Here is a 14,172-nt window from a genome sequence, read left to right on the forward strand (position 1 = left end):
GGTTGCCTGCATTTTTGTTGTTTTTTTGTTTTTGTTTTTGTGTTTTTTGCTGTGTTTTGTTCTTGGATGCGCAGCCAAATTTAAAATTTTGAGCTGGCGGCCAAAGGCGATAGCGCCGCAGCAGCCGGAGCAGCAGCAGCAGCAGCAACAACAACAACAACAAAAGCCACGAGAGCCAGCATTTTAGTGCCGCAAAGCAGACTCAACGAATCAACAGCAACATCGGCCTCAGCACCCACAACTGCAGCAACAACAGCAACAACTGCCACACAAACTCCAAAATTTAGATCACGACAATTGCTAAAAGCCACAGCCAAAGTGAAAAAGAAGAAAAAGTGGAAGCAGATAACATTCGTGGATGAGGACCACACCGACGCCGACAGTGACGTGAATCCCAAATCCAATGCCGGATATGCAACAACGCAGTCAGCGACGTCACAACCACAGCCACAGCCACAACCACAATTACAGAGACAGCCCGCCCAACAGGAACCAGCCACCGCTATTCGCCAGCAACCCCAGTCGCTGCACCACTCACATTCAGCCGCCAGCACCGCCGCTCGCAGACTAAGCAAGTTTTTAAAACACACGACCAAGGCAAGTAGCGCGGCAGCGGCGGCAGCAGCAGCGGTAGCGACGCCGCTAGGTGAGGCAAGTGGCGGCGCTAGGCGCAAATCTTCTGCAGCCTCGATTATTGTTGAGACTGCGCTGAGTGCGGCGGCAGGCATCGATCTTTGCTCCTCATCCCGAGATCGAGACCGAGACCGAGATCGTGATAAAGACAAGGAAAGCGGTGGCGGTGGCGCCAGCAGACACAGCAGTAACGCCACAGCCACCGACGATTGTGGCAACAGCAACACAAATAACACCAACACAACCACCGCAACCGGCAGCGCCACCCCCACCACTTCAACGTGGTGCGGCAGCGTCAACTTTTTCGTGTATATGGTTTGCTCCTTCTGTTGTTGTTGCTACAATTTTCGCAATTCACCAACGAGGTGAGTGCGACTTGCATTAGTCTCTAGTATATACATACATAGATAATACATAGGTACATACATACTTACTATATAGACATAGCTGTGCTGTCCGAAGTGCCAGTTCAGATACCCTACAAAATGTATATAAAAACGAAGGAAATTTGTAATTTACCCAAATATTTATTGCTCCCTCCAATGGTCTGTCCATCTGTCTGTCCAACTGCCTAGATTTCGGAAATGGCTGAGTCAACAGTATGGGCAGATATTACGTTTATGGCTGTTCAATTCTAATAGAATTGGCCTAGCACGATGAGACACATGCGGCACAAATCGGATGTAATTCGGTTACAAAATTCCAAGAATAACGGAAGTTTTGATAAGACATCAAAATAATTAATACTTTGTCATACGGTAACACTATACTAGCATACCCTTTTACCCTTTGGGTATTGTGTTCAAAAAACTGGTCCATCTTAGTCAGTGCATCGTCGATTGTTTCGGAGATGCCGTTATTGGGGGCGCCCTTTTTTCTAGAAAGCCGAGCAAAAGGTAATTGTGTCAGCATGTAGAATTCTTTAAATAGATCTGCAGGGGAAATATATAAGACTTTACTTGCCTGAGGTATAAGTATAACTTTGGAGACCCACCATGTTAGTGGAATAGACAAATTAGAAAACTGAGAAGTAGAGAAATAGAAATAAAGAAAAAAAAAATACAAAAGGTCGGGATTATACAAAAATACGAAAGGAAACAAGAGAGAACGCTACAGTCGAGCAAGCCCGACAGTGTAATACCCTGTACCCAGGTAAACTTCCGTCACTGAGTTATATGCGCCCATAGCAGCAGCAAAAAGAGGAAGAAGAAGAGCGAACTTGTTGCTGCAGTTTGTGGGGGTTGTACTGGCGAGAATTTGTTTCGCTAATAACTTTTCTTAGATAATTATATATAAATTATGTGTGCAAAGTTTGGTTTAGGTAGCATTTGAAATGTGGACGCTATTGACGAAATTCTGTAGCGGGGGAAGGGGGGGAAAATTAAAAAAAATAAAATAAACTCGTCCTTAGGAGAATCTGGATGCCAACTTTGGTTATTCTAGCTTTTATAGTTTCTGAGATCCTTGCGTTCATCCAGACGGACAGACAGACAGACGGACGGACAGACGGACGGACATGTCTAGATCGATTTCTCTCGTCATGCTGATTCAGAATATATATACTTTATGGGGTCGGAGATGCTTCCTTCTGCATGTTACATACTTTGCACAAACCTAATATACCCTTTTTACCCTATGGGTACAGGGTATAAAAATACGGGATTATACAAAAATACGAATGGGAAAAACAACAAATTGTGATCGAATATTTCTTTTTCGGGGCTTGAACTCACGTAAAGGGTATACAATGTCCGCACATTAACATCGGAATGGTGTCTATATTGTCTGTGTGTACTTGTATGTGCAATCCTGATGTAAATGTGTATACATTCCGTGAGTTTGAATACACATGGAGGCATAACCCAAAATGATTTTTTAACAATTTCGTTAATTTTTCTAAATTTCTAAATGTCTATAACTTTTGTAGAGAGTAGTTCAAAGTCGGGGCACCAACTTTTTAGTATTCCACCAAATTCTTGAAACTGGAAGCCTGCACTGGATTCCTAGATTTCATCGATACAACGCTATTCCTTCAGGATTTATTGATTCCCTAATTTCGGTCTGTCCAGGGCTATATCTACTTCTCAGTGTAAACATTACAAGTATATGCTAACCATTTATGGTCCAGTCTAGAACTTATATAAAGATCGTCGAAGAGTTCTCTAAAACCCACCACTCGAATAGCTTGACAAGTTTTAATTCGCAGTGTTTGTTCCGTGCAGTTGTACAGAAGTTGTACATCTGTCCCGCTGCTGACAAACACACCTATATTGGTCCCCCGACCGACCCAACCCACCTACGACTCACAGCCAGAGCGGGTTCAGTAATTAAGTTAGTGGCGCACGTTGTGTTGTTTTTAAATCATTAGATATATATTCATAACTTTTGCCATTGCTGTTGTTGTTGTCTATTTAATGAAACGTTGTGCTATTTGTTTAATAAAGCGTGACTTCACTGTGGCCAGTGCCATCGTTTTTTATTTGTTTTATTTTTTATTTCGTTCTCTCGTTATCTATAGCGACTGTACTCTCAAGACCCCGTCGAAACACCACTTCCATCGCAATTAAGACAGTCTATAGCAGCGTCGACCTATTTGAAGACCTGCTGGCCAATACCGCCCCCCTCTCTCTGCCGCAGCAGAGAAACAAGCAGTTTGCTGCACAAGTCGTGTAAAATTAACTAAATAGAAAATAAACTATACTTGCACTATATATAATACAGTTGGCAGATTTCAAATACTCATACAAAACTTATTTATGCTGCACTTGCTGAGAATATCTTTATAAACACAAAATGTAGCGCCGATCGTTTCTATGCTGATCATATATAGTACTAGTATGTGCCTATATCTTCTTTTGTCTGTTATTTGCATTTTACAAGTAGTATACCCTGTTGTTTCAATTGAGTGCCAGGATTTTTTCAGAGTCGGCTCCTCTCGACTGTTGCCTTCCGTTCTTGTCAGTTAATCATTACATTCTCTATTCATTGCCAGTTTTTCACATTTCTTTAAGGATCTATTGTAGGATTCGAAGAGGTGTTCTTTGCATTTGAATAACTGCTTATTAGTCAATTTATTTATTCGTAAGCCCGTAGTGTGTGTATTAAAAATTAGCTGCCTTTTAAATACGTGTACTTGTATTAATTACTACTTGCAAATAGTGCACATATTTTTGTACGATGCACTTAATATTCCCCAATATAAAGCTACTGCTTTCTCAAATGTTATATCCGCATTAAATACCACTGATGTAGCCAAGAACTTCTTGCTGAATCTCATTGGACTGATGTCTTTGTTAAATTTTGATTTGAAGGCTCAGGTTTGCATACTTAGTTGTTGCTAAAACTCTCACATTTGGCAAATTGGTGTGCTGCTCTGAATCATCGCCCATACTCGTACACCCACACCCACATACACATGCACATACACACACACATGCAGGGTCAGTCGCAGTCTCCATATCCTACTTTGGTGCGCCACTTCAGCTTTCTATCATGGAGAACATTTGACTAATGCTACGAGCAGCTCAAGCGACGTCCTGCACCTGCCAAATGGCCCCATCAGGCCTGTTTAACTTCTGAGGAGCTGGTCATGCCCCACCGTCCGCCCGCTTGCCTCCCGGGCAAGCAAGCCAGCTCGTTGCTATGAGACCCACTTGGGACTAATTATTAGTTTGGCATCGCCCGACGACGGCGTCCATCTTAGGCACACACTCAATCGCAGACACTGCGAGAAAATCTTCGCCCTAGAGTGAATTTGGTTAATTTAATTCACAACCACTCCGCAATCCCATTATAGATATATTGCAATCAATAAAAAGGACTTCTGATGACGTATAAAGCTTAGTGGAGAAAGTAAAACTAGCATAATCAACTTTATTCACAGTCTTAAACAACCTTTCTAAATTACTTTTACAAACCAACTACTTCGGTCCATGGAAAATTTGGCAGGAATAAAGTCTAATAGTTTTTGGTGAGACAACTCCATAAGAAAATGTTGATTACACTTAAAAATAACAGGAAATTTACAAATTTACAAATTTTTAATCATTATTTCTCACCAAAAGTAGGATTATGCATTATGATTAAGAGCATTATCTTAAAAAGGATCTTAGAAAGTATAAGAGCTAGAATAACCGAACCTGGTATTCAGACGCTCCTAAGTCTGTACCGCACACATACACTCGCATAGACACGATTACACAAACATATGTCTCCAGTAAGTAACTTGATTCCGTGCTGAACCAGTTTTTTCTGTGGAAACAATCCGAAAATTGAAAATGAAATATTTTCCGATCTTTATAGTAATAGGCAATATTAAACAGTATCGACATTCGAAACAAATCGTGATTTGAAATTTTTGGATTGCTGGTTGCTGGTTCCTTCAAAGAAACCCGCAATATAATATAGTATTTTCGATCAACAGGCTCTTCTTGTTGGATGCAGATTATATGTCGAGCCCAAAAATACTCAAGTAGGATTTGTAAGCTCCTGTTAGCTGAACCTGATGCCATCTGCAGCGTTACGTTCAATTTTCTTGAAGTGCACGCCTAAACCATCTTAGAAATGGGAGAAGGAGAGATGCTGCCTCCACACGTCAAGTGGAAAGTGGCGAGTGGCAACATCAGCGGCAGCGTCAGCCTCTTGTCTCCCATTGTAAGGCCAGACCGCTGGGCGGGGATGGGCTCAGGTCCATGCCATGACGCTGGCGCTGTCGCTCTCGATGCTGCTGCTTGGGGCAGAATTTTCGGCAGGCAGTCGGTCCGACAATGAGGTGTTAGACTTAGATTATGAACTCGGGCTGCGGCTCTGCCACCTAGGCAGTTGCCTAATAGCTGCGTGAGGTCAAAGTTCAAGGTTGCACACACGCACACGTTTTGCGGCTGTAACAGTTGTTGTTACTGATTTGTTTCTGCTGCCGCCGCTGCCGTTGCCGTTGCCGCTACGACAACGTCTTGTTTCTTCACATCCTGCAATTAGAGTTCCGCCACTCTCTTTAATTACCCTGCCTTCTGATACATAATTGCGTAAAATGTAAATCCCTTAAACTTGTCAAACACATAAAAACAACAGTAAGGCCAATCCAATGGACAGAAGCAGAAGCAGCGGCAGCAGCAGCAGTAGCCGCTCCGAGCCACTCAATCGTCCACCCACATGCAACCTCTTGAAAGGCAGCAAATGCCGCCGCCAATGCCACTTCTACTTGTATGTGGATACTTGCTCTCTTGGCTCTCTCCAACACACGACACGCTCTCCCGCCGTTCACTCTTCGTCTGTGCGTCTGCACACAACTAAAACAAAAAGCAGCGACACCGTTCCCTCATACGAGTGTGTACACACATCCATGTACCCTTTCAAATGGTAGAAGCCCGGCAGTTTTTCGGCCATAAAAATCGCATGCCGGGCCGCTTGTCGATGCCGATGAATATTCACATTTTTCGCAATCGGAACGATAAATTATCCGAAAATTGAAAACGAAATATTATCCCATCTGACTGCATAGTAATAGGCAGTAATAGACAGAATCGAGAAGCAGGCTTTTTTGGCTTTTGTTCAACACAAACTGTTATTTGAAATCTTTTGAATTGCCACAAAGAAACCCCCAGTCGGAACTATAAATCATGTTTTATATACATTATCTGCTTACTATACCTACTATGTATATAGCACTATATAGTACGTATCCCTTTAGACACTTAAAAAAGAAATTGATAAATAAAGCAAATATTAATATTGTATTTAATATGCAACACCTATGTGCTACTATTCATATTTTTTTTACTATACCAATTCATAAAGTATCATCGACTTTGTGTTCATGTTCTGTGTGCAACACAGGGTTGGACCAACGCGGCAGCAACCACAACAGCATATTACATTGGCTGTAACTCTGTTTAGAGCTAACTTATCACAATGAAATTTCACGTAACGCCACCTAAACACAAGCATGTCCTTATTGAGGCTTCGAAAAATATTGGCCAAGATTGGTCAACCCAGCACCTTGCTACTCTGTTTAAGGGTCTGTAAGGGTCTAGAAATACCAATTGCCTCTTTCTTGATGGCAATCGCCAACAGAAATGGCAAATTGGTATACATTTTAAATACAAAATAGTAGTAGCAACATACATATGTATATGTTTAAAATTATTTTTCGTTAAAATTTTAAATTGCTGAGGTACGAGTTCTTCGAGTTTTGGGCTTACCCAATTTAAAAGCGAGCCATTTTACAGCTTTTCCCCTCATCGAATAATATATAGTAGTACAAGTGCATACGAGTAGGAACTATACTATAAATGTCTACAAATGTGATGTTACGCTTGTAAGGTTTTCAGTGTTCATATGGTTTGGCGGGCATGTCTTCAGTTTGACTGAATACCTGTAACTGTATACCTACATCATATAGCTATTACAGGATACAGGATACAATGTATATACGTGTATATATGTACATGTATAGCTATCATACAAACGATATGACTTGAAAACAGTTGTAGTGTGAAAAAACTATTGTTTATTTGCAAAGACTTGTATTACTTATATTGGAATCGAGTTTTCAAATTATACGTGATGTGGCACTTTTCGTGAGTTTCGAAAGTTGATCAGAAAGTTGAAATATTAGGTGTCAAATGTAGTAGATAGAATGGACAACATATGGCTTTTATATACAAATGTACCTAGTTTATAATTTGCAGTCCGTGGTCCGTCCATAGAGGAGTACCGATTTTCGCCGAGCTTCGGCGCAGAAAATTATAACTTCTTAGCGTGTTTAAAAATTAAAACAAGTTGTTTAATATTTATACATATAAACGTCGAGCAAGACCGACAGTGAAACACCCTGTACCCAAACACACTTCCCCGCTAAGTTGTCTCGGTAAAATCTTTTATTAGAATCAAACGATTAGGCAATACTGAAAAATCCAGTTGCTGGGAGAGGGGGTATAATCAAAAATATATAATAGAGTCCCATTAGATATTTTGCACAAACCTAATATACACTTTCGGTACAGGGTATAATTATTAAACACAATTAATAATAATAAGGTATCACATATCAGCTTGGCAAGTACATATGTACCTATTGATTTAGTGTTTCAATTATGTACATAAATTTGCATGGGGACTACTTGCATGCTTTTGATTTTTTACATGCACAGATTTGAGCCAAAATAACAGCAACAACAACAGGCGATCATGGACAGACATTACATTTACCCCAATTGTGGAAAATAACTAGAAGCGGGGTAGTGGGGGTATAACGGGAAAGTAATAGTTACCATTTCTCAGGCTAAGGAGAATGTCTACACCAGGTATGACGGCTCTAGCCGCTATCCTTCCAGACGTGCCTCTCATTGAAGCCCCCATGTCACCTTCTGAGTGTTACATACATACATACATACACTAAATTAATGTACCATTTGAGTAGGCTTATTACGAAAATGATTAAGTTGCGCGTGTCTTAACAGTCAAGAGTATGTCCTTGTGGGCTTTAAAGGGAACAATCTAGTCAGACTGTGAAATACCACAACGCGTACAAAGTACAATCCACCCAAATCACCACCCACCGCTGGTACATCTGTCTGACCGACTACTAGACTAATTGCAGTGACAAAAAAAAGCTCTAATTCTCAGTCATTGCGCGCGTTCTCTTTTGTGCGCGCGCGCTCTCTATAGTAAATTGCTAGCTCTCTGAATATGCCATTGCGTTGTGCTGGCGGGTGCTCTTGTTGTTGTTCGTCAGTCGCCGCTTCGTCTTGTTCTCATTTAGGCTCGTTTTGCTCGGTTCGTTGCTAGTTGCTGCTGCTCTGCTCTGGCTGTACTCTTCGTTTCATCGTTGTTTCGTTTTCATCATATAACCAACTTCGGTTATGCGGAGGTTCGTGATTTTTCTTATAACAAAATAAATTCTTATAAATTTTTTTGCGAGTGTGCTTTTTGTATTGTTGAAGAAAAATGCTGCGAAACACATTGCAAACATAAAAAGCGTCGCAGTTGACGCGTTTTGTATGCGTTAGCTGTAAATTTAAGGCAGTTGTCGGTTGCCAGTTCTCATCGCTGCGGCGCCTCACACAGTTCTCTGCTGCCTTGTCTGTGTGAGTGTGCTTAGCATAAAGTTAAACCAAATAGTGTGCAAAATAAAAGTGAAATAAATATGAAATTCGCAGCAGATCTTACAAATGCATATGTACATATACATACATGCATATGTACGTATGTACATGTTTACATACATATGTATATTTAATTGTAATATAAATGAGTGAAAAGTTGTAAAAACGCAGCAGCAACCACACCATATAAATTAAGGTGATGCCAATAAGAAAGAAGCAAAACAAGTGAGCAACATACAAATAAACAAACGCAATGCAACAGAAAATGAAAATCAAAAATAACAACTGCACCGCGTTCCAGAGAGTGATGAACAAACCGAGAGAGTGGGAGAGTGAGAGAGATGAACTGGCAAACAGCGGCGCGCCGACAACATCGACACTAACAAACAAACCAAGTACGCGTTCAAAACGAGCAATTAAAAAGAGCAAACTAGTAAAATACAACAACAACAACCACTACGGCCTAGTCATTGGACAAAAACAAGAAGTAGTCGCTGATACATATATTGTATTGACAGAGTAAAGCAGTCACCGATTAATAATAAAAAGGCGCGTGTCTCCCACATATGCATACGAATTTACATACTATACATATGTATAGATACGAGTATATGTATATACGAGTATATGCACATACATATGTATGTAGACCGAACCTCCTACCAAGATCAAACTAACGCCCCAACCCCAAACAATTTTATATTTTAAAGTAATTGTGTCCGGTGTCCACGGCAAGCAGTGACGAAATCGCGTGCGATGCGCCAGCGATAAAAAAAAAACGGCGTGCGATAAAAACCGCGCAACAGTAGCACGCGCAAAAGCTAACGATTCTTAACGTTGGAACAACTCATAGAAAGTAATAAAAGATTAGGGGAAATAAAATAAAATAGAATGGAATACCCAGCCAAATAGCTAATAAACAATTTTCAAGTGTTTGCGCGAAAACTCACATACAGACATACATACATATGTAAATACAGACATACATACATACATATGTAACAATAAATTGCAAGTAGTTGTTAGTTACAAATGCATGTGTGTGCACTCACTCATAAGTATATACTTATGTAGTATACATATATACAAGGGCGTAGGCAGCTTTTACCAAAGGGGGGCCAAAAAATTAAAATTTTGATTAAATAATGCACGATGCATTTAAAAAATAACTTATGCATATGATCAATGAAAAAACTTAAACAAATCCAACTCAGATCCATTTTAGGGCAAAATATTGCGTCTTAATAATGAACGTGTAGTCGACTTTATATGGCAACAATTTTTCTTACCCCCCCTGCCTACGCCCTTGCATATATACACAGGTATGTATGTATGCATGCTTAGGTGCTGTGTAGTATGCGATGAATTTTAAATAACAACAACAGTATGTTGGAGAGCGCACAGAGCGCCTACTTTTCTGCCAACGTCGTCGCTATGCTACCTACAATGCCTACGACGCGACGTCAACATCGACGACGCAGGTGGTTCCTCTCGACAAACTCATCTTGTCTTCGGTGCAAATGGCGCGAATCTGATAAGCACCTACGTTTCTTACACCCCGTTCCCGTCCTCTATGCATCGCTTGACGACCCAAAACTGTTGTCCCCAAATGGGTCGGTCCGCTCGTTGCTCAACATTCATAAGCTGCTGAAAACGGCACGTTCTGCTGCCCCACTGCACGTGCGTTATCTGCGCACCGTTAGGCAGACGCTCCAAAGCCGAATCAATTGAACGGGAGAGGGGGCGAAGCATAAATATTTGAAAGGGAGCTGCCGTCTTCACTTTACAATCCATTACGCTACGCTATAATACATACATACATACATATAAACGTATTGCTAATTAATTTTATCTATGCCAATTCTTGAATGCCGGCGAAAACTAAAAATGGAATATCTGCCCGTGCTCTGGCACCAACAGTTCTTGCAGTTTTGGATTAATTACGTATTGAACGCACACACACACTTGTGTACTATGTGTATTATGTCATAAATAACATAAATTGTTATTTTAAATTTAAAATACTTGAATTAAACAATGCTTAATTTTTTCTCTGAGCTCTGAGCAGATTAAGGGATTACTCAGCCTTGCTGCACTCTTTAAAAATATTTGTGAAGCTGCTTTTGAGTAGTGTTGAAAACTTTGTAGAGGGTAAAGCGGTGACCATTTTGCCAAATTGTGTCGAAATTTTATTCAATTTTAAAACATCGATTACTCATATTAGTTTTCCTATTGCCTGAAGCCGAGAAAATCAGCATACGGTTATTTATAGTATGTATATAAGATCTTGTAGTTCTGTGGGAGATGTATACATAAATTAATGCATTTAAAGCAAGAGCGCCATGAAAATCAAGCTAAAAATGTGTGCTGTGTCAACAAATTGAATCTTAAAAACTTAACTGACCGTCCCAACCCATCGCGCACATTTTCAAAGCACTTTGTGCTTCTATTTCAACTAATTTGATATAATTTCTCTGCTGCTTGCCAAACACTGAGCGTTACCGACGGGCTGCGCTGTGCTGCGCTGTGCATTCAAACGAAAACGAGAACGAAAATCAAATCAAATCAAATTGAATTTTCAACACAGTGCCACGCAATGCCGCACCCACCCAGTCTACGCCCGCCCTTTCACTTGACAACATCCAAGGACAACAGCCTTGAGTGGATCATTGCTGCTGGCCACACTTCAAAAAAAAGATAGTTAGAAAAGATTTCTAGAGCGAATGAAATGCTCTACTATACCGGCCTGTGTCGAACTCTTAAAACCCCTGAACACATTTGAAAAATTGAAGAAGTTAAATAGATTTTTAGTACCATAGGCTATTAAAATTTGTAATAGTGGGAATAACCGCTAATTTCTATTCCCCTAAGAAATATTTGTGTTTGTTTTCTTTGTTGTATTGGTGTTTGTTTTTTTGTTATTGTCTTCGTTATTGTTAATGATTTAAATCAACTCACGTAATTCTTGGAATTTGATTCTCATGATGATTTTCATATGCCCATTTTAAATAAAGTTATGGCCACACATAAATGTGATCTCTGTATGCGGTTCTTTCAGATGTTATGGGCGCAATATAAACACTTACGGTCGGTAATAAACTTGTTCCCTACCTGGTAGGGTTGAAAAATTCTCTCAATAATTTGTCTATTCTCTTTGCATAAGCCTTGTATTGTCCTTTATTTCCCTGATCCTTTTATAAAGCATATGGGGTTTCCTCGTATCTTTTTATAAATAACGCTTAAATGAAAACAGAAGTTCATCCAATAATTTATTTATTTCTGTTTTTAATCTTTGATTTATAACTTAGCGGGAAAAATATTAAAATTAAAATATGATGAAATTAGATTTTCCTTATTATATTTTTCACTGAAAAATCGAATGCGTCCTTTTTTAGGGACTCCATTTTTAAAGCAAACTTGTGGGCTTGTGTCTCAATTTTTCCCTGTGTAGTTGGTCGACCTATTACGCCTGCGGTTGCCGCACTCTTCGTGTTACTAGGGCGCCATAAAACCTTAAAAGGGTGCCATTCAATCCGTTTAACTTTATCAGCGTACACGTAATAAGTGTTCAGAAACGGAAACAGCAGTTCCTATTTCTCCAATTGTCAACCATGACTTAAGCAGCTTTATTTACCAGATAGCTGTTTCGTTCAAAATATATCTAGATACATACATTTGTGTACAATTCAATAGCGAATGAACTAAGAAATTTGTTATTAAATTTTTATTATAATATCCAGCTACCCACGGGTAAAGGACAACTGCCATGCATAGGAACAATAATAACTTATAAATTGTTATCGATTAATCAACAACTGCTTACAGCAACAACCTCAGGTCAGTCAGGTCCTGTTTTTGTTGTTAACATCCTTTACAGCGCTAATGTCCAGCAAGCAGCGTGACTCCTGCAAGTCCTCCATTCTCAGGTGGTGGCATCACGAGTCTCGTGCACTTTGCCACAATTAGTGTTGTAATTAGATTTGTTGTGGGGCAGATGGGCTCACAATCCTTTGATCTTCAGGTAATTGCAAGATGAAGCATATGCACGTACGAGTTCATAAACATAATATGTACTAGAATGTATGTGAGGGAGCACTAATTAATCAATTGGTCAGTAGGTAGGTACTATAGGTATAACCCTTTTAGTAACTTGGAGATGAAATTGTTTATTATCAATTTTGATTAACGTGGATTGAATATAATTATAAATACACATATAAAGTTGATATTTAAGGGTTCTGTTGTTGCCTTCGAAATTTTGAAGCCTGATTGCTTAGAATCGGTGCACTATATATGTCAGAGGTGTGATCGGTGCAGAAATCAATCATAGCACCAAAAACTGTAGTGCTATTGCGATTGATATTTTTGATTTGTGTCATTGCCACACTTTCAATAATCTTAAGTATTATCAAAATCCATTCACTACATCATATTGTTGTCATAGCAACAATCTCTTTTAGTACCAACAACATTTTTGATTAATTTTGTCCGAAACTCACTGAGCTTTAAATATAATAGTAGTAGTAGTAGTTTTGAATTAAATCTCCTTTTAAACTATTTGGATATTCGCAAATCCAAAGCATTTTCAAGACCACACGTCACATGAAATAATTTTTGAACATATCAGAGTAACTGTGACATTTAACTTCGTTTGCGCACTTCTGGTTGATATTTCAGTTGATTGATTACCAGTTTAATACACTTTGGTAGTTAAATGCTATCATTGACTAACTGTTAAGAGTTTGTCCGTATTTATTTTTTGTCGTTTTCAGTGTGTTTGTTTTTGCCCGCCATTTTTTTTTTTTTTTTTTTTTTTTTTGCAGTTGAGAAGAGTGATTTATTGGCCAATTACATTAGCATGGCCAAATAGCACACAGGCTTCTAACCACATTTTATCTCCCGCTACAAACACACAAGCAGCCGTGCACACACACACATACACACACATACACACACGCACACACACGTTAACATTTGCCTACACATACAGGCAATTTATTGATTTTATTTGGCGGTTTTGTAGTTTTAGTTTTGCCAATTTTCAGTTGCACTCAGCTTTTAACATGCTCGCACATAAAGCTACATACTCGTACATGACAGCAGATTGAATAACCGTGCATTGCAGAGACCACTATAAATGCACCCATCCGCGCCATTTGCCCCCAACCCGAGGGTCCTTTGGTTGGATACGAATTCTGTCAACGCATGCAACAGATAGAACGAGCATTTCCAGGCCTCTTTTAAGAAGTGGGTTCCAGCAGCTTAGACTCGGTAGTATTTCATCATTAGTACTCAGTATATATCAATGTTGATCTGAATTATCAATAGCGGGAAATGTGTACTTAATTCAATAACAGGAAAAGTTTGGAAAAAAATACCTTACTATGTACATATTTTTGCACCGATAGCATAACGATTTGCACAGCAGCACCTA

General features: G+C 39.5%; 1 protein-coding gene across 1 annotated transcript in view; it reads left to right on the top strand.

Moving 5' to 3' along the window:
* Positions 1-850: 850 nt before the first annotated feature.
* The window catches only part of LOC115629179 (cAMP-specific 3',5'-cyclic phosphodiesterase), an 87,360-nt gene continuing 74,038 nt past the window's right edge, over positions 851-14,172 (top strand). Inside the window, exon 1 of the mRNA XM_030525560.1 lies at positions 851-998. Within this exon, the coding sequence (XP_030381420.1) occupies positions 946-998 (53 nt within the window). The 5' untranslated portion in view covers positions 851-945. The remainder of the gene's footprint in view (positions 999-14,172) is intronic.

Source organism: Scaptodrosophila lebanonensis, unplaced genomic scaffold (genome assembly GCF_003285725.1).
Source record: "Scaptodrosophila lebanonensis strain 11010-0011.00,11010-0021.00 unplaced genomic scaffold, SlebRS2 tig00000136-arrow-arrow-pilon, whole genome shotgun sequence".
NCBI classification, from domain to species: domain Eukaryota; kingdom Metazoa; phylum Arthropoda; class Insecta; order Diptera; family Drosophilidae; genus Scaptodrosophila; species Scaptodrosophila lebanonensis.